The 22946-nt window shown below is 40.9% G+C and overlaps 1 protein-coding gene across 2 annotated transcripts in view; it reads left to right on the plus strand.

Annotated features, from left to right (window-relative positions):
- Positions 1 to 3886: 3886 nt before the first annotated feature.
- Positions 3887 to 22946, plus strand: part of fgf18a (fibroblast growth factor 18a) — a 59783-nt gene continuing 40723 nt past the window's right edge. Inside the window, exon 1 of one of the 2 annotated variants that reach the window (XM_061899882.1) lies at positions 3887 to 4271. In XM_061899882.1, the coding sequence (XP_061755866.1) occupies positions 4240 to 4271 (32 nt within the window). In that variant the 5' untranslated portion in view covers positions 3887 to 4239. The remainder of the gene's footprint in view (positions 4272 to 22946) is intronic. The other variant, XM_061899881.1, reaches the window with a different exon arrangement.

Here is a 22946-nt window from a genome sequence, read left to right on the forward strand (position 1 = left end):
CGCTTTTGACGTAGTCTCTTATTCAAGAGTGGCTTTACACAAGGAATGCGACAGCTGAAGCCCATATCTTGCATACATAGGTGCGTGGTGGTTCTTGAAGCACTGACTCCAGCTGCAGTCCACTCTTTGTGGATCTCCCCCACATTTTTGAATCGGTTTTGTTTGACAATCCTCTCCAGGGCGCGGTTATCCCTCTTGCTTGTACACTTTTTTCTACCAAATCTTTGTCTTCCGTTCGCCTCTCTATTAATGTGCTTGGACACAGAGCTCTGGGAACATCCAACCTCTTTGGCAATGACCTTTTGTGTCTTGCCCTCCTTCTTTAAAGTATCAATGGTCATCTTTTGGACAGTTGTCAAGTCAGCAGTCTTCCCCATGATTGTGTGTCATACAGAATCAAAACGAGAGAGCATTTAAAGGCTTTTTCAGGTATTTTGAGTTAGTTAGCTAATTAGAGTGTGGCACCAGGTGTCTTCAATATCTGACCTTTTCACCATATTCTAATTTTCTGAGATGTTGAATTTAGGGTTTTGATTGGTTGTCAGCTATAATCTTCTGCTTTTTGGCAAAAAAACCTCTTGAAATGTATCAGTCTGTTTGGAATGAATGTATACATTTTACAAGTTTGACTTTCTAAATGGAATTAATGAAATAAATCAACTTTTTCATGATATTCTAATAATATGACCAGCACCTGTAGATAGATAGATAGTACTTTATTGAGGAGAGTTCCTTTATTTAGCAATTAAAGCCCTCAAAGATCAATAATGCAGGACACCATTGATTTTAATTATTTAAAATTTTTGAGTAATCCCATTGAAAAGTTGAATAAAATCCTATTAAATATATTTGAGATCCGAAAGGTTCCCCACTCATAAAGTGATGCATTTTTATTAGTTGTTTTTTTAACCTTTAACACTTAAATTTCAAGATCAACTTCCGATATATCTGTTGATTTTAAGTTTGAATTAGACACCGACCTCTATTTAATAATACAACTTTAACATTTTACAACCAAACTATTAAACAAGGCGACTCGTTAAAGAATCTGGGTATTATCTTCGACCCAACTCTCTCCTTTGAGTCACACATTAAAAGCGTTACTAAAACGGCCTTCTTTCATCTCCGTAATATCGCTAAAATTCGCTCCATTCTGTCCACTAACGACGCTGAGATCATTATCCATGCGCTTGTTACGCCTCGTCTCGATTACTGTAACGTATTATTTTCGGGTCTGCCCATGTCTAGCATTAAAAGATTAGGGTTAGTACAAAATGTGGCTTCTAGACTTTTGACAAGAACAAGAAAGTTTTGATCATATTACGCCTATACTGTATATACCTTTATTACATATATACATACATATATACCTTACTGGCTCACCTGCACTGGCTTCCTGTGCACTTAAGATGTGACTTTAAGGTTTTACTAATTACGTATAAAATACTACACTGTCTAGCTCCATCCTATCTTGCGATTGTATTGTACCATATGTCCAGGCAAGAAATCTGCCTTCAAAGGACTCCGGCTTATTAGTGATTCCTAAAGCCCAAAAAAAGTCTGCGGGCCATAGAATGTTTTCCGTTCGGGCTCCAGTACTCTGGAATGCCCTCCCGGTAACAGTTCGAGATGCTACCTCGGTAGAAGCATTTAAGTCCCCACCTTAAAAACATCTGTATACTGTAGCCTTTAAATAGACCTCCTTTTTAGACCAGTTGATCTGCCGCTTCTTTTCTTTTTCTCCCCTGTCCCCCCCTCCCTTGTGGAGGGGGTCTGGTCCGATGGCCATGGATGAAGTACTGGCTGTCCAGAGTCGGGACCCAGGGTGGACAGCTCGCCTGTGTATCGGTTGGGGACATCTCTACGCTGCTGATCCGCCTCCGCTTGGGATGGTTTTCCTGTGGACGGGACTCTCACTGTTGTGTTGGATCCGCTTTGAACTGGAACTCTCGCGGCTGTGTTGGATCCACTATGGACTGAAACTTTTCACAGTAGAACCGCTCGACATCCATTGCTTTCGGTCCCCTAGAGGGGGGGGGGGGTTGCCCACATTTGAGGTCCTCTCCAAGGTTTTCAGAGTCATCATTGTCACTGGCATCCCACTGAGTGTGAGTTTTCCTTGTCCTTATGTGGGTTCTTCCGAGGATGTTTGTAGTCATAATGGTTTGTGCAGTCCTTTGAGACATTTGTGATTTAGGGCTATATAAATAAACATTGATTGATTGATATTATTTTGTTTTTTTTTATGCTCTTTTGTTAAAACTTTGATGTTTATATACGGCAACCACACAACATATGCAATATTTTTCCACATAAAACATTTTAAAGTGATAATTTTTAAGTAATAATTAATCATAACATAGATTTTTTGTCCTTTTTAAAAAAAAAAATAGCAATGGAAGAAAAAATAAAATAAAGACAAAAGGAACAAAAAACAACTGCCTGCATGGCAGCTTTGTGTCAACATTGCCACTTTTTCTCATTAGATTTCACCTCATTCCTCATTTTTTAAATTGTTTTATTTTTATTTTTTGCAATACCATCAATTTTGCAATTTTTGCAGAATGTGTGGCGGGGCCAGTAAAACGATTAGCTGCGGGGCCGCACTTTGGACACCCCTGCACTAGGGTGACTAGACCCCCAGTATAGTTCAAGACTTTCGGTCATTTAAAAACAATACTGCACAGTTTTGATGTTAAAGGTCTAAAAAAAATAAAAATGATGTTGAACGTTGAAAATCCTAACGGGCCAAAATTTCACTTAAAAGTAAAAGTTTGGTGGTGGTCTGACATAGTAGACCACCACCAAAGCCCCCCTCCCCCCCATAATAGACCTCCATGGAAGAGGTCATAAAGTCCCCCTGCGCGTTCCTCACCTGTCCAAAGCGTCATATTGCTCTAGTCCTGCGTCACGTCGCAAGTGGCTAATCCGGTTCTGATCCAATAAGTGTGCATGTGCGTGTGAGAGAGCGAGGAGAGCGAGAGAGGGAGGGAGAGAGAGAGAGAGAGAGAGGAGGAGGAGGGAGGAAGGGAGGATTGATCAGCGTCTGTTAAAATCTTGTTCTGGTTGTGTTTGGAGTGAGGTCTGAGCCTGCATGCCGACGTGCCTCCTGTGTGCGAGACCTGTTTGTGCAAAGAGACGCTGGATTCTTTTTTCTTTTTTCTTTGCATAATAGCTGGAAAGTGCACACTTTTATTTTGTTGTTGTTGTGAATGAAAGAGAGAAGAAAGAAGAAGGAACTGCAGCAGGTTTTCGGATCTGTCAGTCAGTGAGGATTTGGGGGTTACCACGATTTCCAGTTTTGAACTTTTTTTTTTTTTTTTGTATTCCTGCAACTAAACCTGGCGACTCCTCTCTTGTTGCACCGTGGAGCTTTTTTTTTTTTTTTTTTTTTTTTTTTTTTTTTCTTTCCCTCGGAACGCTTTTTGGCCCCACGCTCTTCATAGGAACTGCTTAAACTTTCTTGGTTTAAAAAAATAAATAAAACGATCGGATTGCACCCCCCCCCCCCCCCCCCCCCCCCCCTCAAACATTTTGGCGGTGATGTCATCGTGCCTGTGTTTTGGCTGGTGTCGGTGTCGAGGAGGCGCAGAGAGAAGGGCTGCAGCCAGGCGGCAACCAGCGGCTGAAGTCCGGGGGAAATCAGGTGCAAAGTGCGGCTGTCATTTCCTCCAGCCACCCCCCTCCCCTCCCTTCCCCGCACCCGCGGTTAGTGGCGCATGGAGCGGACATGACCAACCCCGCCGCCGCGCGCCCCCCTGCGCCCGCAGAGGCTCCATCTCCACCCGGCCGTGTTCTCCATCAGATCCATCCGACGGTCCTAACTCGGGGACTAAACCAGCTCTTCCACGGTAACACATTGGATTACGCGCGCAATTACGCACGCATCTTTTTTTTTTTTTTTTTTTTTTTTTTTTCCCCCCAGCACGCGATTTCACCTGTCTTCCTTGTCGGGGGCGCGCATCTTCCAGGCGACCACGCCCACTCGCAGCTGTTTTGAGGTTGGTGGGCCCCCCCACCCGCGGTCACAGTGGCCCGGCCACCCCGGCCTCAGACGCGTGTTTATCGCCCTCGCTGTGGGAAACCGATGCCAACTGGAGTGGCCGCTGACTCTTTGACTCTGCCTCACTTCCGCCGGATTTCCACCGCAGGGGGAGACTCTCCGGGCTGCCGGACTGGCTCAGGCCGAGCGAGGAGGACCGTCTCTGGGCCCAGTTTCCATAGTGGAGGGGGGAAGCGATGTGGCCCCTTCTTTCCACGCTGACCCTCCTGTAAGTCTCTCCTTTTTTGTTTGTTTCTTTAAAGGCCTACTGAATTGAGATTTTCTCATTTAAACAGGGATAGCAGGTCCATTCTATGTGTCCATACTTCATCATTTCGCGATATTGCCATATTTTTGCTGAAAGGATTTAGTAGAGAACATCGACGATAAAGTTTCGCAACTTTTGGTCGCTAATAGAAAAGCCTTGCCTGTACCGGAAGTAGCAAACGTCCATGGGTTGTGGAGCTCCTCACATCAGAACATTGTTTACAATCATGGCCACCAGCAGCGAGAGCGATTCGGACCGAGAAAGCGACGATTTCCCCATTAATTTGAGCGAGGATGAAAGATTCATGGATGAGAAAATTTAGTGTGAAGGACTAGAGAAAAATAAATTAATTTAAAAAAAAAGACAGGGTAGTGGGAGCGATTCTGTCAAGGTTTGTTGGTGACGGAGGCAGGCATTGAATAAGGAAACATGGTTTTTAATATAAAATACCAAAACAAAACCAAACAAAAAAGAATAGGGACAGCGTGGCGCAGTGGGGAGAGTGGCCGTGCGCAACCCGAGCGTCCCTGGTTCAATTCCCACCTAGTACCAACCTCGTCACGTCCGTTGTGTCCTGAGCAAGACACTTCACCCTTGCTCCTGATGGGTGCTGGTTGGCGCCTTGCATGGCAGCTCCCTCCATCAGCGTGTGAATGTGTGTGTGAATGGGTGAATGTGGAAGTAGTGTCCAAAGCGCTTTGAGTACCTTGAAGGTAGAAAAGCGCTATACAAGTACAACCCATTTATCATTTAATGCACGTGGGCGGATAACAAACTAAGAGAGTTTACCATGGGAGCTAGAAAACAAAAATGAACTTTAGCATGGAAAAACAGAAGTCGTACTTGTACTTAGAAAACAAACTGGAAGCAGGGAACAAAAGACATTAAGCTAAAAAAAACGCTATCAAACATAGCTTACCGCAACGCTGCATTGACCACGAGTCGACAGGTAGCAATGACAAGTGCGACGTGCGATACAATAATCCGGCAGTGACTGGATGGGAAGGACAGGTCTAAATAGGAGCGGACTGATTGACACCAGGTGTGGCCAGGTGCCAATCAGCCCGCAGCTGAGGGGGAACACAGCACTCAGGGAGAATGACAGGAAAACCAACAAAATAAGAGCGCTGACAGGAAACACTACACACACACAGAGGAAACAAAGACAAATGCAGAGGGAAAAAACTAAAACATAGTCAAACTGTCGGAGGCAAGCCTGACAGATTCAGATGTTATTAGACACATTTACTAGGATAATTCTGGAAAATCCCTTATCTGCTTATTGTGTTAGTGAGATTATATAGTCGTACCTGAAAGTCGGAGGGGTGTGGCCACGGGTGTGGTGACCGCCAGTGTCTCTGAGGGAAGCCACGTTTCTCGACGAGGCGAAGCGAAGGCAGCCGGTCGGGCCGGGGCTGAGCTTTTTTTCCCCCTCCTACACGGTGGAAGCATCCCACGTTCGGGGGCGGCCGGTCCGGAGGAGGCAAGAGAGTCCGCAGCTGCTTCTTTGACAGCTACAGGAGGAACGACGCAAGCTCCGCTCATGTCTATGGTAAGAGCCGGACCTATTTCCACAATCTTCTCACCGAAACCTGCCGGTTGGACATGTGGTCGGGAACCATGTTCGCTTGACCGCTCTGTTCCATAGTAAAAGCTTCACCTTCGGGAATGTAAACAAGGAAACACCGGCTGTGTTTGTATTGCTTAAGGCAAGCCGTAATACACCGCTTCCCACCTACAGCTTTCTTCTTTGACGTCTCCATTATTAATTGAAGAAATTGCGAAAGATTCAGCAAACACAGATGTCCAGAATACTTTGAAATTATGCGATTAAAAGCAAATGACTTACTGTATAGCTGGGATCGGGCTGGAACAAAATGTCCGCTTCAATCCGTGACCGTAACTGCGACGTTTTCAACAGGATACTTTGCACGAAATTTAAAATAGCAATTTAGTAAACCAAAGCGGCCGTATTGGCATGTGTTGCAATGTTAATATTTCATCATTGATATATAAACTATCAGACTGCGTGGTCGCTAGTAGTGGCTTTCAGTAGGCCTTTAATGTCTTTTTTATCGTGCAGTAATCAGATCTCTGTGTTGAAACTCTCTTCGCGTAAAGATAATGTCGGGGTTGCGGGTGTCAAACGATTACATCACTCCCCTCCAGTCCCCCGTGGAACACATGCCAGGAAAGCCCTGTTTTGATTGGCTGACAGTTGTGGGTCACCGGGTCAGGCGAGGGGCCGTGTTACTCATAAAAGCTGCCATAAACATCTCCATCACCTTCTGCACTTACTTCAGGGATGGCCCAATATGTCTGGGAACGGCCGTCACAACTTTATTGTATTTATGTAGCACTTTTTCTCTACGGCAGGGGTCGGCAACCCAATATGTTACGGGGCAATTTTGGACCAAAAATACAACAACAAATAATCTGTCTGGAGCCACAAAAAATTCAAAGCCTTATATAAGTGTTATAATGAAGGCAACAAATGATCAATTGTCTATAATAGCCTACTATCAACATTACTTTATAAGTCTTATATAAGTGTTATAATGAAGGCAACACATGATGTAAGTGTCTATATTAGCCTACTATCGCAATGACTTTAAAAAATATTACGTAAGTGTTATGAAGGCAACACATCATGTAAGTGTCTATATTAGCCTACTATCAAAATGACTTTAAACGTATTATGTTAGTGTTATAATGAAGGCAACACATGAAGAATTGTCTATAATAGCCAACTATCAAAATTACTTTAAAAGTCTTATATAAGTGTTACAATGAAGGCAACACATTATGTAAGTGTCTCTATCAGCTATGTTAGCCTACTATCAGAATTACTTTACAAGTCTTATATAAGTGTTATAATGAAGGCAACACATGATGTAAGTGTCTATATTAGCCTACTATCGCAATGACTTTAAAAATATTATATAAGTGTTATAATGAAGGCAACACATGATGTAAGTGTCTATATTAGCTGTATTGGTCTACTATCAAAATGATTTTAAAAGTATTATTTAAGTGTTATAATGAAGGCAACACATGATGTAAGTGTCTATATTAGCCTACTATCGCAATGACTTAAAAATATTATGAAGGCAACACATCATGTAAGTGTCTATATTAGCCTATTATCAAAATGACTTTAAACGTATTATGTTAGTGTTATAATGAAGGCAACACATGATGTGTCTGTATTAGCCTACTATTGAAATGACTTTAAAAGTATTATATACGTGTCATAATGAAGGCAACACATTATGTAAGTGTCTCTATCAGCTATGTTAGCCTACTATCAAAATGACTTTACAAGTCTTATATATGTGTTATAATGTAAGCAATACATGACGTAAGTGTCTATATTAGCCTACTATCGAAATGACTTTATAAGTGTTATATACATGTTATAATGAAGGCAACACATGATGTAAGTGTCTATATTAGCCTACTATCGAAATTACTTTGTAAGTATTATGTATGTGTTATAATGAAGGCAACACATGATATAAGTGTCTATATTAGCCTACTATCGAAATTACTTTATAAGTATTAATGAAGGCAACACATGATATAAGTGTCTATATGAGCTATAGTAGCATACTATCAAAATGACTTTAAAAGTCTTATATAAGTGTTCTAATGAAGGCAACACATAATGTAAGTGTTTATATTAGCCTACTATCAAAATTACTTTAAAAGTATTATGTAAGTTTTATAATGAAGGCAAAATGTGATGTAAGTGTCTATATTAGCTATATTATCCTACTATCAAAATTATTTTAAAAGTATTATGTAAGTGTTTTAATGAATGCAACACATGAGGTTAGTGTCTATATTAGCTATATTAGCAAGTCAATAACATCAACAAAGCTCACCTTTGTGCGTTCACGCACAGCATAAAAAGTTTGGTGGGCAAAATGAGACAAAGACGGAGTGGCATGAAACACGACTTTCTCTGGCAGCATCGGAGAAAGTTGTACATGTAAAGAAACTACGACTACTTCAAGCATCGCTGAAATGAGTGGGACAAAACGGTGCTCGCCAAATACTCTCATCAGTGAAGCATGTATTACGTAAACAGTGGGATTTCTAACCATTAGGAATGTTTGGGTCATTGTCCTCCTACAGAAAATATATTAAAATAAAATGTATTTATTTTTTCTTCATCTTTTTCCATTTTCACACATCTCTGAAAGAGGTACTTGCCAACCCTCCCGATTTTCCCGGGAGACTCCCGAATTTCAGTCCTCCACAACCTGTTGTGACGTCCGCTTTTCCTCCATACTAACAGCGTGTCGGCCCAGTCACATAATATAAACGCAGCTTTTGTAGACACACATAAGCGAATGCAATACATACTTGGTCAACAGCCATACAGGTCACACTGAGGGTGGCCGTATAAACAACTTTAACACTGTTACAAATATGCGCCACACGGTGAACCCACACCAAACTAAAATGACAAACACATTTCAAGAGAACATCCGCACCTAACACATCAGAACAAATACCCAGGACCCCTTGCAGCAATAACTCTTCCGGGGCGCTACAACATACACCCCCGTTACCACCAAACCCCGCCCCCCCTACCACGCCCACCTCAAACCCCACCCTCTATCTCTAGAATTCTGAGGTCTCAAGGTTGGCAAGTATGCTAGAACTGCGGGTTTCTGACCCCCACTCTAATAGTGAGTCTAAACCAGGGCCGAATCAGTCCCCGAAAAGGTTTTATTTTGCTAAGTATAAAAATTAACCTGGCATTTTTTAATGAAAGAAACTGCTTTTGGCATACGACTGCTGGTATTGGACCGTGTCCCTCGGGAAGTCCTGTGGGGAGTGTTCAGAGAGTATGGGGTATTGGACAGGGTAGCGGTCTACTCCCTGTATGATCAGTTTCAGAGCTTGGTCCGCATTGCCGGCAGTAAGTCGGACCCGTTTCCAGTGAGGGTTGGACTCGGCCAAGGCTGTCCTTTGTCACCCATTCTGTTCAGAACTTTTATGGACAGAATTTCTAGGCGCAGTCAAGGCGTCGAGGGGATCCGGTTTGGTGACCGCAGGATTAGGTCTCTGCTTTTTGCAGATGATGTGGTCCTGATGGCTTCATCTGGCCAGGATCTTCAGCTCTTACTGGATCGGTTCTCAGCAGAGTGTGAAGCGACCAGGATGAGAATCAGCACCTCCAAGTCCGAGTCCACGGTTTTCGCTCGGAAAAGGGTGGCGTGCCATCTCCGGGTTGGAGAGGAGACCCTGCCCCAAGTGGAGGAGTTCAAGTACCTCAGAGTCTTGTTCTCGAGTGAGGGATGAGGCGGATCGGTGCGGCGTCTTCAATAATGCGGACGCTGTATCAATCCGTTGTGGCGAAGGAGCTGAGCCGGAAGGCAAAGCTCTCAATTTACCGGTCGATCTACATTCCCATTCTCACCTATGGTCATGAGCTTTGGGTTAAGACCGAAAGGACAAGATCCAGGGTACAAGCGGCATAAATTAGTTTCCTCTGCCAGGTGGCAAGGCTCTCCCTTAGAGATAGGGTGAGAAGCTCTGCCATCCGGGAGGAACTCAAAGTAAAGCCGCTGCTCCTCCACATGGAGAGGAGCCAGATGAGGTGGTTCGGGCATCTGGTCAGGATGCCACCCGAACGCCTCCCGAGGGGAGGTGTTTAGGGCACGTCCAACCGGTAGGAGGCTACGGGGAAGACCCAGGACAAGTTGGGAAGACTATGTCTCCTGGCTGGCCTGGGAACGCCTCGGGATCCCCTTGAAGAGCTGGACCAAGTAACTGGGGAGAGGAAAGTGCGGGCTTCCCTGCTTAGGCTGCTGCCCCCGCGACCCGACCTCAGATAAGCAGAAGAAGATGGATGGATGAATGGAACCTGCTGTTCTAAATGTGTCCACTGGATGTCGCAATAGCAATTCTTTGTATCTTTGCAGATGACGCTACATACACTATGTACAAAATCAACCACATGATGTTAGTGCATCAGTCGAGGAAAATGATCAAACTACATAAATAACGTAGTTATTTGATTTCTATATCATTTTTAACCACAAAAAATGGTAAATTGGTTATAATTGTACAGCACCTTTATACATTTTTGAGGAACTCAAAGCGCTTTGACACCATTTCCACATTCACACACACACTGATGGCGGGAGCTGCCATGCGAGGTGCTAACCGGGACCCATTAGGAGCAAGGGTGAAGTGTCTTGCTCAGGGACACGATGGACATGACCCCAATGGTAGACGGTGGGGATTGAACCAGGTAACCCTCAGGTTGCTGGCACGGCCACTCTCCCAACTCTCTAAAACTAGGCCTTTCGCAATTATTTTGACTCAAGGGCCACATTTAGAGAAAAAAAAAATATCTGGGGGCCGGTGTATCTATTTTTAGGAACACTAATACAAAACCTCACAATAAAGTCTGATTGAATGCTAAAAACGTTATGACGGACCGCCTTAAAAAACGTAATGGAATTTCACATTTTTCTATGAATGATAAAACACTGAATATTGACAAAATATGAGCGTCACGCCCCCTTTTTAAAGTCAAGTGAACCACAACAAAAATGCAACAAACAATGAAATATGACTGCAAAGGGTACAAAATAAACCCAACTAAAATCTGATATATCTGATATATCACTAAGCTTTAAAACTTTGTTGTGAAAATCTCTCACCGCGTCCATGGAAACGCTCCCCGCCCACACTGCTTGGTGCCTCGTCTGAGCTGCTGTGACGTAGATTAGCATAGTAACTAATTAGATGACCATAGTAACTAATTAGATGACCATAGTAACTAATTAGATGACCATAGTAACTAATTAGATGTCCATAGTAACTAATTAGATGACCATAGTTACTAATAAGATGACCATACTAACTAATTATATGTCCATAGTAACTAATTAGATGTCCATAGTAACTAATTAGATGTCCATAGTAACTAATTAGATGTCCATAGTAACTAATTAGATGACCATAGTAACGAATTAGATGACCATAGTAACTAATTAGATGACCATAGTAACTAATTAGATGACCATATTAACTAATTAGATGACCATAGTAACTAATTAGATGTCCATAGTAACTAATTAGATGACCATAGTAACTAATTAGATGACCATAGTAACTAATTAGATGTCCATAGTAACTAATTAGATGACCATAGTAACTAATTAGATGACCATAGTAACTAATTAGATGTCCATAGTAACTAATTAGATGTCCTTAGTAACTAATTAGATGTCCATAGTAACTAATTAGATGACCATAGTAACTAATTAGATGTCCATAGTAACTAATTAGATGTCCATAGTAACTAATTAGATGTCCCCTAGTAACTAATTAGATGTCCATAGTAACTAATTAGATGACCATGGTAACTAATTAGATGACCATAGTAACTAATTAGATGTCCATAGTAACTAATTAGATGACTATAGTAACTAATTAGATGTCCATAGTAACTAATTAGATGTCCACAGTAACTAATTAGATGACCATATTAACTAATTAGATGACCATAGTAACTAATTAGATGTCCATAGTAACTAATTAGATGACCATAGTAACTAATTAGCCGTCCATTGTAACTAATTAGATGACCATATTAACAAATTAGATGACCATAGTAACTAATTAGATGTCCATAGTAACTAATTAGATGACCATAGTAACTAATTAGATGACCATAGTAACTAATTAGATATCCATAGTAACTAATTAGATGACCATAGTAACTAATTAGATGTCCATAGTAACTAATTAGATGACCATAGTAACTAATTAGATGTCCATAGTAACTAATTAGATGACCATAGTAACTAACTAGATGTCCTGAGTAACTAATTAGATGACCATAGTAACTAAATAGATGACCATAGTAACTAATTAGATGTCCATAGTAACTAATTAGATGACCATGGTAACTAATTAGATGACCATAGTAACTAATTAGATGTCCATAGTAACTAATTAGATGTCCATAGTAACTAATTAGATGACCATAGTAACTAAATAGATGACCATAGTAACTAATTAGATGACCATAGTAACTAATTAGATGACCATAGTAACTAATTAGATGTCCATAGTAACTAATTAGATGACCATAGTAACTAATTAGATGTCCATAGTAACTAATTAGATGACCATAGTAACTAACTAGATGTCCTGAGTAACTAATTAGATGACCATAGTAACTAAATAGATGACCATAGTAACTAATTAGATGTCCATAGTAACTAATTAGATGACCATAGTAACTAATTAGATGACCATAGTAACTAATTAGATATCCATAGTAACTAATTAGATGTCCATAGTAACTAATTAGATGTCCATAGTAACTAATCAGATGACCATAGTAACTAATTAGATATCCATAGTAACTAATTAGATGTCCATAGTAACTAATTAGATGTCCATAGTAACTAATTAGATGACCATAGTAACTAATTAGATGTCCATAGTAACTAATTAGATGACCATAGTAACTAATTATATGACCATAGTAACTAATTAGATATCCATAGTAACTAATTAGATGTCCATAGTAACTAATTAGATGACCATAGTAACTAATTAGATGACCATAGTAACTAATTAGATGTCCATAGTCACTAATTAGATGACCATAGTAAATAATTAGATGACCATATTAACTAATTAGATGACCATAGTAACTAATTAGATGTCCATAGTAACTAATTAGATGTCCTTAGTAACTAATTAGATGTCCATAGTAACTAATTAGATGACTATAGTAACTAATTAGATGACCATAGTAACTAATTAGATGTCCATAGTAACTAATTAGATGACCATAGTAACTAATTAGATGTCCATAGTAACTAATTAGATGTCCATAGTAACTAATTAGATGACCATATTAACTAATTAGATGACCATAGTAACTAATTAGATGTCCATAGTAACTAATTAGATGACCATAGTAACTAATTAGCCGTCCATTGTAACTAATTAGATGACCATATTAACAAATTAGATGACCATAGTAACTAATTAGATGTCCATAGTAACTAATTAGATGACCATAGTAACTAATTAGATGACCATAGTAACTAATTAGATATCCATAGTAACTAATTAGATGACCATAGTAACTAATTAGATGTCCATAGTAACTAATTAGATGACCATAGTAACTAATTAGATGTCCATAGTAACTAATTAGATGACCATAGTAACTAACTAGATGTCCTGAGTAACTAATTAGATGACCATAGTAACTAAATAGATGACCATAGTAACTAATTAGATGTCCATAGTAACTAATTAGATGACCATAGTAACTAATTAGATGACCATAGTAACTAATTAGATATCCATAGTAACTAATTAGATGTCCATAGTAACTAATTAGATGTCCATAGTAACTAATTAGATGACCATAGTAACTAATTAGATGACCATAGTAACTAATTTTGTGGTTTGTGTTGTGGTTTGTACAGCCCTTTGAGACACTAGTGATTTAGGGCTATATAAATCATCATTGATTGATTGATTGATAATTAGATGTCCATAGTAACTAATTAGATGACCATAGTAACTAATTAGATATCCATAGTAACTAATTAGATGTCCTGAGTAACTAATTAGATGACCATAGTAACTAATTAGATGGCCATAGTAACTAATTAGATATCCATAGTAACTAATTAGATGTCCATAGTAACTAATTAGATGTCCATAGTAACTAATTAAATGACCATAGTAACTAATTAGATGACCATAGTAACTATTTTTGTGGTTTGTGTTGTGGTTTGTACAGCCCTTTGAGACACTAGTGATTTAGGGCTATATAAATCATCATTGATTGATTGATTGATAATTAGATGTCCATAGTAACTAATTAGATGACCATAGTAACTAATTAGATGACCATAGTAACTAATTACATTACCATAGTAACTGGTATATCATCCAAAAGCGCAGATTCTAACCACTGAAATACTTTGTAGAGTTGGAGACTAACAGTCTTTAGAAAACATTAATGCACATCATAATGGCAGCTACACTTTCCATCGTAAAGATCTAAAAAAAAATAATATTTGGGAATGTCCGGCGGGCCAGATTGAAAAGCTTAACGGGCCGCATGTGGCCCCCAGGCCTTAATTTGCCCAGGTTTGTTCTAAAACAACATCACGATTTGTACAATTTCAGAACGTGCTTGTTGTGTTTTTAAACAACGAAAACAATCTGAAGTTGTCTTTATTTTTAAGTTATCGTGTCATGTTTACCAGTCGGGCCCACTTGGGGAGTAGATTTTTCTCCACGTGGCCCCCTGTCTAAACTGAGTTTGACGCCCCTGCTCTAAAGACTTTATATTGAGAAACATTCAAGCGACATTTACGTGATTTATCAAATCAACTTTATTTAAAAACTACATTTATAATTTACCACAGGGGTAGACAAAGTGCTGTACAATGGGCAGGTTAAAAGATAATACGAGGACCGAGCAAACAACACAAACAGAACATGATAAAAAATAAATAAATAAAACATAAAAACAGGTTCAGTATGATGGGGCGCCATTGCAGGATGGATATCACTCAGTGTTAAAAGCCAAGGAATTAAAGTATGTTTTTAAGAGAGATTTAAAAACAGGAAGAGAGGAGGCTTGTCTAACACTCAGAGGTAGGTCATTCTAGAGCCTGGGAGCAGCAGCGGCGAAAGCTCTGTCACCTCTAAGCTTCAGCCTTGTGTCAGGGACCGTCAGTAGCAGCTGATCGGCTGAAGGAGGTCGGAGAGATATTTGTTGGCGCCAGGTTGTTTAGACATTTAAAAGCAAATAGGAGTTTAAAATTGATTGGATAACGCACAGGGAGCCAGTGAAGGGACGCTAATATCGGGGTGATGTGCTCACGTCTGCGGGTCTGTGTTAGCAGACGAGCAGCAGAGTTCTGCACCAGCTGCAGGCCTGGCTAATGCCTACATAAAGGGCATTGCAGTAGTCTAAACCATTCCAGATAAAGGCGCGAATTAATTTCTCGAGATCATGTCCTGACAGAAGCGGTTTCACTTTCGCTATTTGGCGTAAATGATAAAAGCTTTTTTGAACGACGCTGCTGATTTGTTTTTCGAATTTTTAAAATCTGAGTGGAACTTTAGCCCCAGGTTTGTGACACAGTCGCTGAGATACGGGGTCAGAGTGCCGAGGTCAACGTTGGGGGAGGGAGAGCGACTTGGACCGAACAACATGACTTCTGTTTTGTCTTCATTTAGACTCGGGAAGTTAGCTGAAAGCCAGGCTTTGATGTCGTGTAGGCAGTCAATGAGACGTTGAACTGTGTTATTTTGTGCCATGGGAAAATAGATCTGGCAATCATCGGTATAAAAATGAAATGCAATACCATCCATCCATCATCATCCATCATCTTCCGCTTATCCGAGGTCGGGTCGCGGGGGCAACAGCCTAAGCAGGGAAACCCAGACTTCCCTCTCCCCAGCCACTTCGTCTAGCTCTTCCCGGGGGATCCCGAGGCGTTCCAAGGCCAGCCGGGAGACATAGTCTTCCCAACGTGTCCTGGGTCTTCCCCGTGGTCTCCTACCGGTTGGACGTGCCCTAAACACCTCCCTAGGGAGGCGTTCGGGTGGCATCCTGACCAGATGGCCGAACCACCTCATCTGGCTCCTCTCGATGTGAAGGAGCAGCGGCTTTACTTTGAGTTCCTCCCGGATGGCAGAGCTTCTCACCCTATCTCTAAGGCTGAGCCCCGCCACACGGCGGAGGAAACTCATTTCGGCCGCTTGTACCCGTGATCTTATCCTTTCGGTCATGACCCAAAGCTCATGACCATAGGGGAGGATGGGAACGTAGATCGACCGGTAAATTGAGAGCTTTGCCTTCCGGCTCAGCTCCTTCTTCACCACAACGGATCGATATAACGTCCGCATTACTGAAGACGCCGCACCAATCCGCCTGTCGATCTCACGATCCACTCTTCCCTCACTCGTGAACAAGACTCCTAGGTACTTGAACTCCTCCACTTGGGGCAGGGTCTCCTCCCCAACCCGGGGATGGCATTCCACCCTTTTCCGGGCGAGAACCATGGACTCGGAGTTGGAGGTGCTGATTCTCATTCTGGTCGCTTCACACTCGGTTGCAAACCGATCCAGTGAGAGCTGAAGATCCCGGTCAGATGAAGCCATCAGGACCACATCATCTGCAAAAAGAAGAGACCTAATCCCGCGGCCACCAAACCGGATCCCCTAAACGCCTTGACTGCGCCTCGAAATTCTGTCCATAAAAGTTATGAACAGAATCTGTGACAAAGGACAGCCTTGGCGGAGTCCAACCCTCACTGGAAACGGGTCTGACTTACCGCCGGCAATGCGGACCAAGCTCTGGCACTGATCGTACAGGGAGCGGACCGCCACAATAAGACGGTCCGATACCCCATACTCTCAGGCTCTAGTTGACGCAATTTTGTCAGTGAAAAAATGGAGACAATTTTCACAGAATTCAAAAGAAGCATCAAAACCAACCGATTTGGGAGCATCAATGACAGTGTTAATAGTTTTGAACAGAACTCGGGGGTTGATACAGTTAGAAGACATAATCTGAGATAGATATATATTCATATCTGCTTGTTCAGTCATCTGAAAGGAAAGCAGGCTTTCTTTAAAAATGGCAAAGGACACATGCAGCCTGTCCTTTTTCCATCTTCTCTCTGCTCTCCTACATTCACGCCTGGCTGCACGAGTGATGTCATTCGACCAGGGCTGAGGCGTGGCTTTAGAGCAGGGGTGCCCATTACGTCGATCGCGAGCTACCAGTCGACCGCGGGGGGTGTGTCAGTCGATCTCCAGCCAGGCTTTTAAAAAAAATAGACCTAAAAATGAGTGATCATCAATCTTCACCAAGACGTCACTTAAATGACATTCACGGTACCGGAGGGTCTTGTGAGATGACGCTGGCTGCTGCAAGATCATTATTATGAAAATATGACCGAGAGGAAGGCGAGAAACACTTTTTATTTCAACAGACTCTCGCGCCGTACCTTCCGTCAAAACTCTAAAGGCCGACTGCACATTTCCTATCTTCACAATAAAAGCCCTGCTTCATGCTGCCTGCGCTAACTAAATACAGAGTCTCGGAAAACTGGCGTGCACAAGCAATCCGTCAGAAAGCTGGCGTGCACAAGCTTTCCGAGACTCTTATTTTGTTAGCGCAGGCAACATGAAGCAGGGCTTTTATTGTGAAGATAGGAAATGTGCAGTCGGCCTTTAGAGTTTTGACGGAAGGGACTGCGTGAAAGTCTGTTGAAATAAAAAGTGTTTCTCGCCTTCCTCTCTGTCATTTTTTCATAATAATGAACTGGCAGCAGCCAGCGTCATCTCACAAGACCCTCGGGTGCCGTGAATGTCAATCAAGCAAGCTACGGAATTTGCCGCCAATGTTTTTCTTGTAAAGTGTATGGAAGCTGGATGAATTAGATGCCAAAAACCAACCACTTTCATGTGGTATTGTACAGAAAGGACAACTTTTTTTCTCCTCCATTTGAAAATGTGCGCGTTATCATCATTACTGTCTGATTCCAATCAATGCAAGTCATCAGAATCAGGTAATACACCAACTTATATTCTTGTCTTCGTGAAAGAAAGACATCTATATGTGTTACACATGCTTGTATTATCATTAAACACATTTAACTTGTTTACAAAAATGTCTCTTTCATAAATAAATAAATATAAATGATATATATAAATGTGGTAGATCCCCTCGAGTTGGTCAATTGAAAAGTAGCTCGCCTGCAGAAAAAGTGTGGGCACTCCTGCTTTAGAGCGACGGTACTTGAAAGGAGCGATCGTGTCCAGTGTTTGTAAACAAATAGAGTTGAACCCAGAAACCAACTCTTCAGTATTCGGACATACCGAAGCTGCAGAATTATCATCATAAAGAGTTGAAAAAATGGAGAACAGAGCAGGAGACGACAAATTAAACATGCGAGAGCACAATTTAACCGGACATTGAGTGGGAATATCAAACAGGATCGGCATACTGTATGATCAGAAAACACGGCGTCGCAAATGTCCAAATTAAAAACACACAAACCATACAAGAGCACTAAATCGAGTGCATGCCCGTGTTCATGTGTTCATTACCATGAATTGATTAACGTGGACTCCGACTTAAACAAGTTGAAAAACTTATTCGGGTGTTACCATTTAGTGGTCAACTGTACGGAATACCGTATTTTTCGGAGTATAAGTCGCTCCAAAGTATAAGTCGCACCGGCCGAAAATGCATAAGAAAGAAGGAAAAAAAACATATATAAGTCGCACTGGAGTATAAGTCGCATTTTTGGAGGAAATTTATTTGATAAAATCCAACACCAAGAATAGACATTTGAAGGGCAATTTTAAATATTAATAAGTTAGCATTAAATGATAAGAAAACTACATTTATGTTGTTTAGTGGTGCAAGGACAAATTGTGAAGCAAAATTAAAATTAAATCAAGTGGAAATTGATAGAGTATATGAAACAAAATTCTTGGGAATAATAATTGATCGTAAGCTGTGTTGGAAACCGCATATTGAACATATAAAGGGAAAAATATCCAAATCTATTGCTATTCTTTATAAAGAATAATCAATCAATCAATCAATCAATGTTTATTTATATAGCCCCAAATCACAAATGTCTCAAAGGACTGCACAAATCATTACGACTACAACATCCTCGGAAGAACCCACAAAAGGGCAAGGAAAACTCACACCCAGTGGGCAGGGAGAATTCACATCCAGTGGGACGCCAGTGACAATGCTGACTATGAGAAACCTTGGAGAGGACCTCAGATGTGGGCAACCCCCCACCCCTCTAGGGGACCGAAAGCAATGGATGTCGAGCGGGTCTAACATGATACTGTGAAAGTTCAATCCATAGTGGCTCCAACACAGCCGCGAGAGTTCAGTTCAAGCGGATCCAAGACAGCAGCGAGAGTCCCGTCCAAAGGAAACCATCTCAAGCGGATCAGCAGCGTAGAGATGTCCCCAACCGATACAGGCGACAGTCTATCCTGGGTCCCGACGAGCGGTCCATCCTGGGTCTCGACTCAGGAAAGCCAGTACTTCATCCATGGTCATCGGACCGGACCTCCTCCACAAGGGAGGGGGGGACATAGGAGAAAGAAAAGAAGCGGCAGATCAACTGGTCTAAAAAGGAGGTCTATTTAAAGGCTAGAGTATACAGATGAGTTTTAAGGTGAGACTTAAATGCTTCTACTGAGGTAGCATCTCGAACTGTTACCGGGAGGGCATTCCAGAGTACTGGAGCCCGAACGGAAAACGCTCTATAGCCCGCAGACTTTTTTTGGGCTCTACGAATCACTAATAAGCCGGAGTCTTTTGAACGCAGATTTCTTGCCGGGACATATGGTACAATACAATCGGCAAGATAGGATGGAGCTAGACCGTGTAGTATTTTATACGTAAGTAGTAAAACCTTAAAGTCACATCTTAAGTGCACAGGAAGCCAGTGCCGGTGAGCTAGTACAGGTATATATGTATGTATATATGTATATAAAGGTATATACAGTACAGGCGTAATATGATCAAACTTTCTTGTTCTTGTCAAAAGTCTAGCAGCCGCATTTTGTACCAACTGTAATCTTTTAATGCTAGACATGGGGAGACCCGAAAATAATACGTTACAGTAATCGAGACGAGACGTAACAAACGCATGGATAATGATCTCGGCGTCTTTAGTGGACAAAATGGATAAGAAATGCTTGCATATGTTGTATTATTCTTTTATTTGTCCATATTTAAAGTATTGTGTTGAAATTTGGGGAAATGTTTATAAAACAAACATAGTAATAAAACTTCAAAAAAGGGTCATTAGAATAATACACAAAGCCTGCTACTATGAACATACCAATCCATTATTTATGAGTTGAAATGGGCGAAAATTTTCAGACATTGCGTTTTTAAAAACAATGGAAATTATGTTTCGAGTAAAAAACAACAGCCTTCCAGCTTGTATTCTCAGGCTATTTCATTTAAGAGGAGAAAACTATAATTTACGGGTGGGTATCGATTTTTGAAATGGGTAAAGCGAGAACAAATATAAAATACAAATGTATTACAGTTTTAGGAGTTAAATGGTGGAAGAAGCTCAGTGATGAGCTGAAGACATGCACTTCTTTGGTAAGGTTTAAGAAAACATTGAAAGGTGAAATAATTGAAAATGATAAAATATGGTAACAATTACTTTCATCCCATTGATTTAAAAAAAAAATTTAACGTTGATGTTCCAGGCAATCTAATCTCCAGTGAAGGTATAGGATAGGCAAATATAAGCTTCGGCTTCAGCCTATTCCTTTTTTGGTCATTATTTTTTCTTTTCGTTCGAGTGTAAATGTGCATAATTGTATACATATAACATGTACTGTAAAACTGATCACACAAAATGGTTGATTGATTTGATTGATTATATGACCGAAATAAATTTATTTCATTCATTCATGCATTCAAATAAAAAAAGAATAGAGAACAACAGCAGTTAGCATCCCATTACCCACAATGCACTTCTGCCATGACCCGCCCCCGCCAAATTCTTACTGGTTGACGTTTGTGTGACGATTCCTGACATTTTCTTCGTCTCTTCCGCGAATCAATCAATCAATCGATGTTTACTTATATAGCCCTAAATCACTAGTGTCTCAAAGGGCTGCACAAACCACCACGACATCCTCGGTAGGCCCACATAAGGGCAAGGAAAACTCACACCCAGTGGGACATCGGTGACAATGATGACTATGAGAACCTTGGAGAGGACGAAAGCAATGGATGTCGAGCGGGTCTAACATGATACTGTGAAAGTTCAATCCATAATGGATCCAACACAGTCGCGAGAGTCCAGTCCCAAAGCGGATCCAACACAGCAGCGAGAGTCCCGTTCACAGCGGAGCCAGCAGGAAACCATCCCAAGCGGATGCGGATCAGCAGCGCAGAGATGTCCCCAGCCGATACACAGGCAAGCAGTACATGGCCACCGGATCGGACCGGACCCCCTCCACAAGGGAGAGTGGGACATAGGAGAAAAAGAAAAGAAACGGCAGATCAACTGGTCTAAAAAGGGAGTCTATTTAAAGGCTAGAGTATACAGATGAGTTTTAAGGTGAGACTTAAATGCTTCTACTGAGGTGGCATCTCGAACTGTTACCGGGAGCCCGAACGGAAAACGCTCTATAGCCCGCAGACTTTTTTTGGGCTTTAGGAATCACTAATAAGCCGGAGTCTTTTGAAGGCAGATTTCTTGCCGGGACATATGGTACAATACAATCGGCAAGATAGGATGGAGCTAGACCGTGTAGTATTTTATACGTAAGTAGTAGAACCTTAAAGTCACATCTTAAGTGCACAGGAAGCCAGTTCAGGTGAGCCAGTATAGGTATATATGTATGTATATATGTATATAAAGGTATATACAGTATAGGTATATATGTATGTATATATGTATATAAAGGTATATACAGTATAGGTATATATGTATGTATATATGTATATAAAGGTATATACAGTATAGGTATATATGTATGTATATATGTATATAAAGGTATATACAGTATAGGCGTAATGTGATCAAACTTTCTTGTTCTTGTCAAAAGTCTAGCAGCCGCATTTTGTACCAACTGTAATCTTTTAATGCTAGACATGGGGATGAGATAGAATATTACGATTTGATATTTTAGGGTAATGTGTTAATAATTTCACACATAAATCGCTCAGGGGCCGTATTTATCAAGCGTCTTAGAGTGCCATTTTACACTTAAGTCCTGAAAATGTGCAAAATGTTGTCCTACTCTCAAACTTAAGCATAAAAGTTATTTATCAACTTTCTTAAGTCTAAGAATCATTCTTACTCTTCGTGATATTTGAGAGACCTTCAGATGTGTCCTAATTGGTTAGGGGTTGCCAACGGGGCGAGAGAGACCTGCGCAAACGTTCAGGGAGCGGAAGAATATTTATATTTATAACAATATTTATGAAAATATTCGACAATATAAAACATATCAAAAATAGTTAAAATGTTCCACAACTAGAAAATTCTGGCTTTTCAATCTAAGGTTGACATTCTAAGAGTTAAACGCACATGTTAAGTGTGTTAAGTGCACCAATAAAGTGCACATGTTATATGCACATACTGTATATAAGTGTGTAAAATAAGTGTGAATATTTAAGTGTGTACAAGTCCCGTTTCCATATGAGTTAGGAAATTGTGTTAGATGTAAATATAAACAGAATAAAATGATTTGCAAATCATTTTCAACCGATTGTAGCTGAGATAGGCGCCAGCGCCCCCCGTGACCCCGAAAGGGAATAAGCGGTAGAAAATGGATGGATGGATTTTCAACCCATATTCAGTTGAATATGCTACAAAGACAACATATTTGATGTTCAAACTGATAAACATTTTTTTTTTTTTTTTTGCCAAATAATCATTAACTTAAGAATTTGATGCCAGCAACACGTGACAAAGAAGTTGGGAAAGGTGGCAATAAATACTGATAAAGTTGAGGAATGCTCATCAAACACTTATATGGAACATCCCACAGGTGTGCAGGCTAATTAGGAACAGGTGGGTGCCAGAATTG

Source organism: Nerophis ophidion, linkage group LG05 (assembly GCF_033978795.1).
Source record: "Nerophis ophidion isolate RoL-2023_Sa linkage group LG05, RoL_Noph_v1.0, whole genome shotgun sequence".
In the NCBI taxonomy this organism is placed as follows: domain Eukaryota; kingdom Metazoa; phylum Chordata; class Actinopteri; order Syngnathiformes; family Syngnathidae; genus Nerophis; species Nerophis ophidion.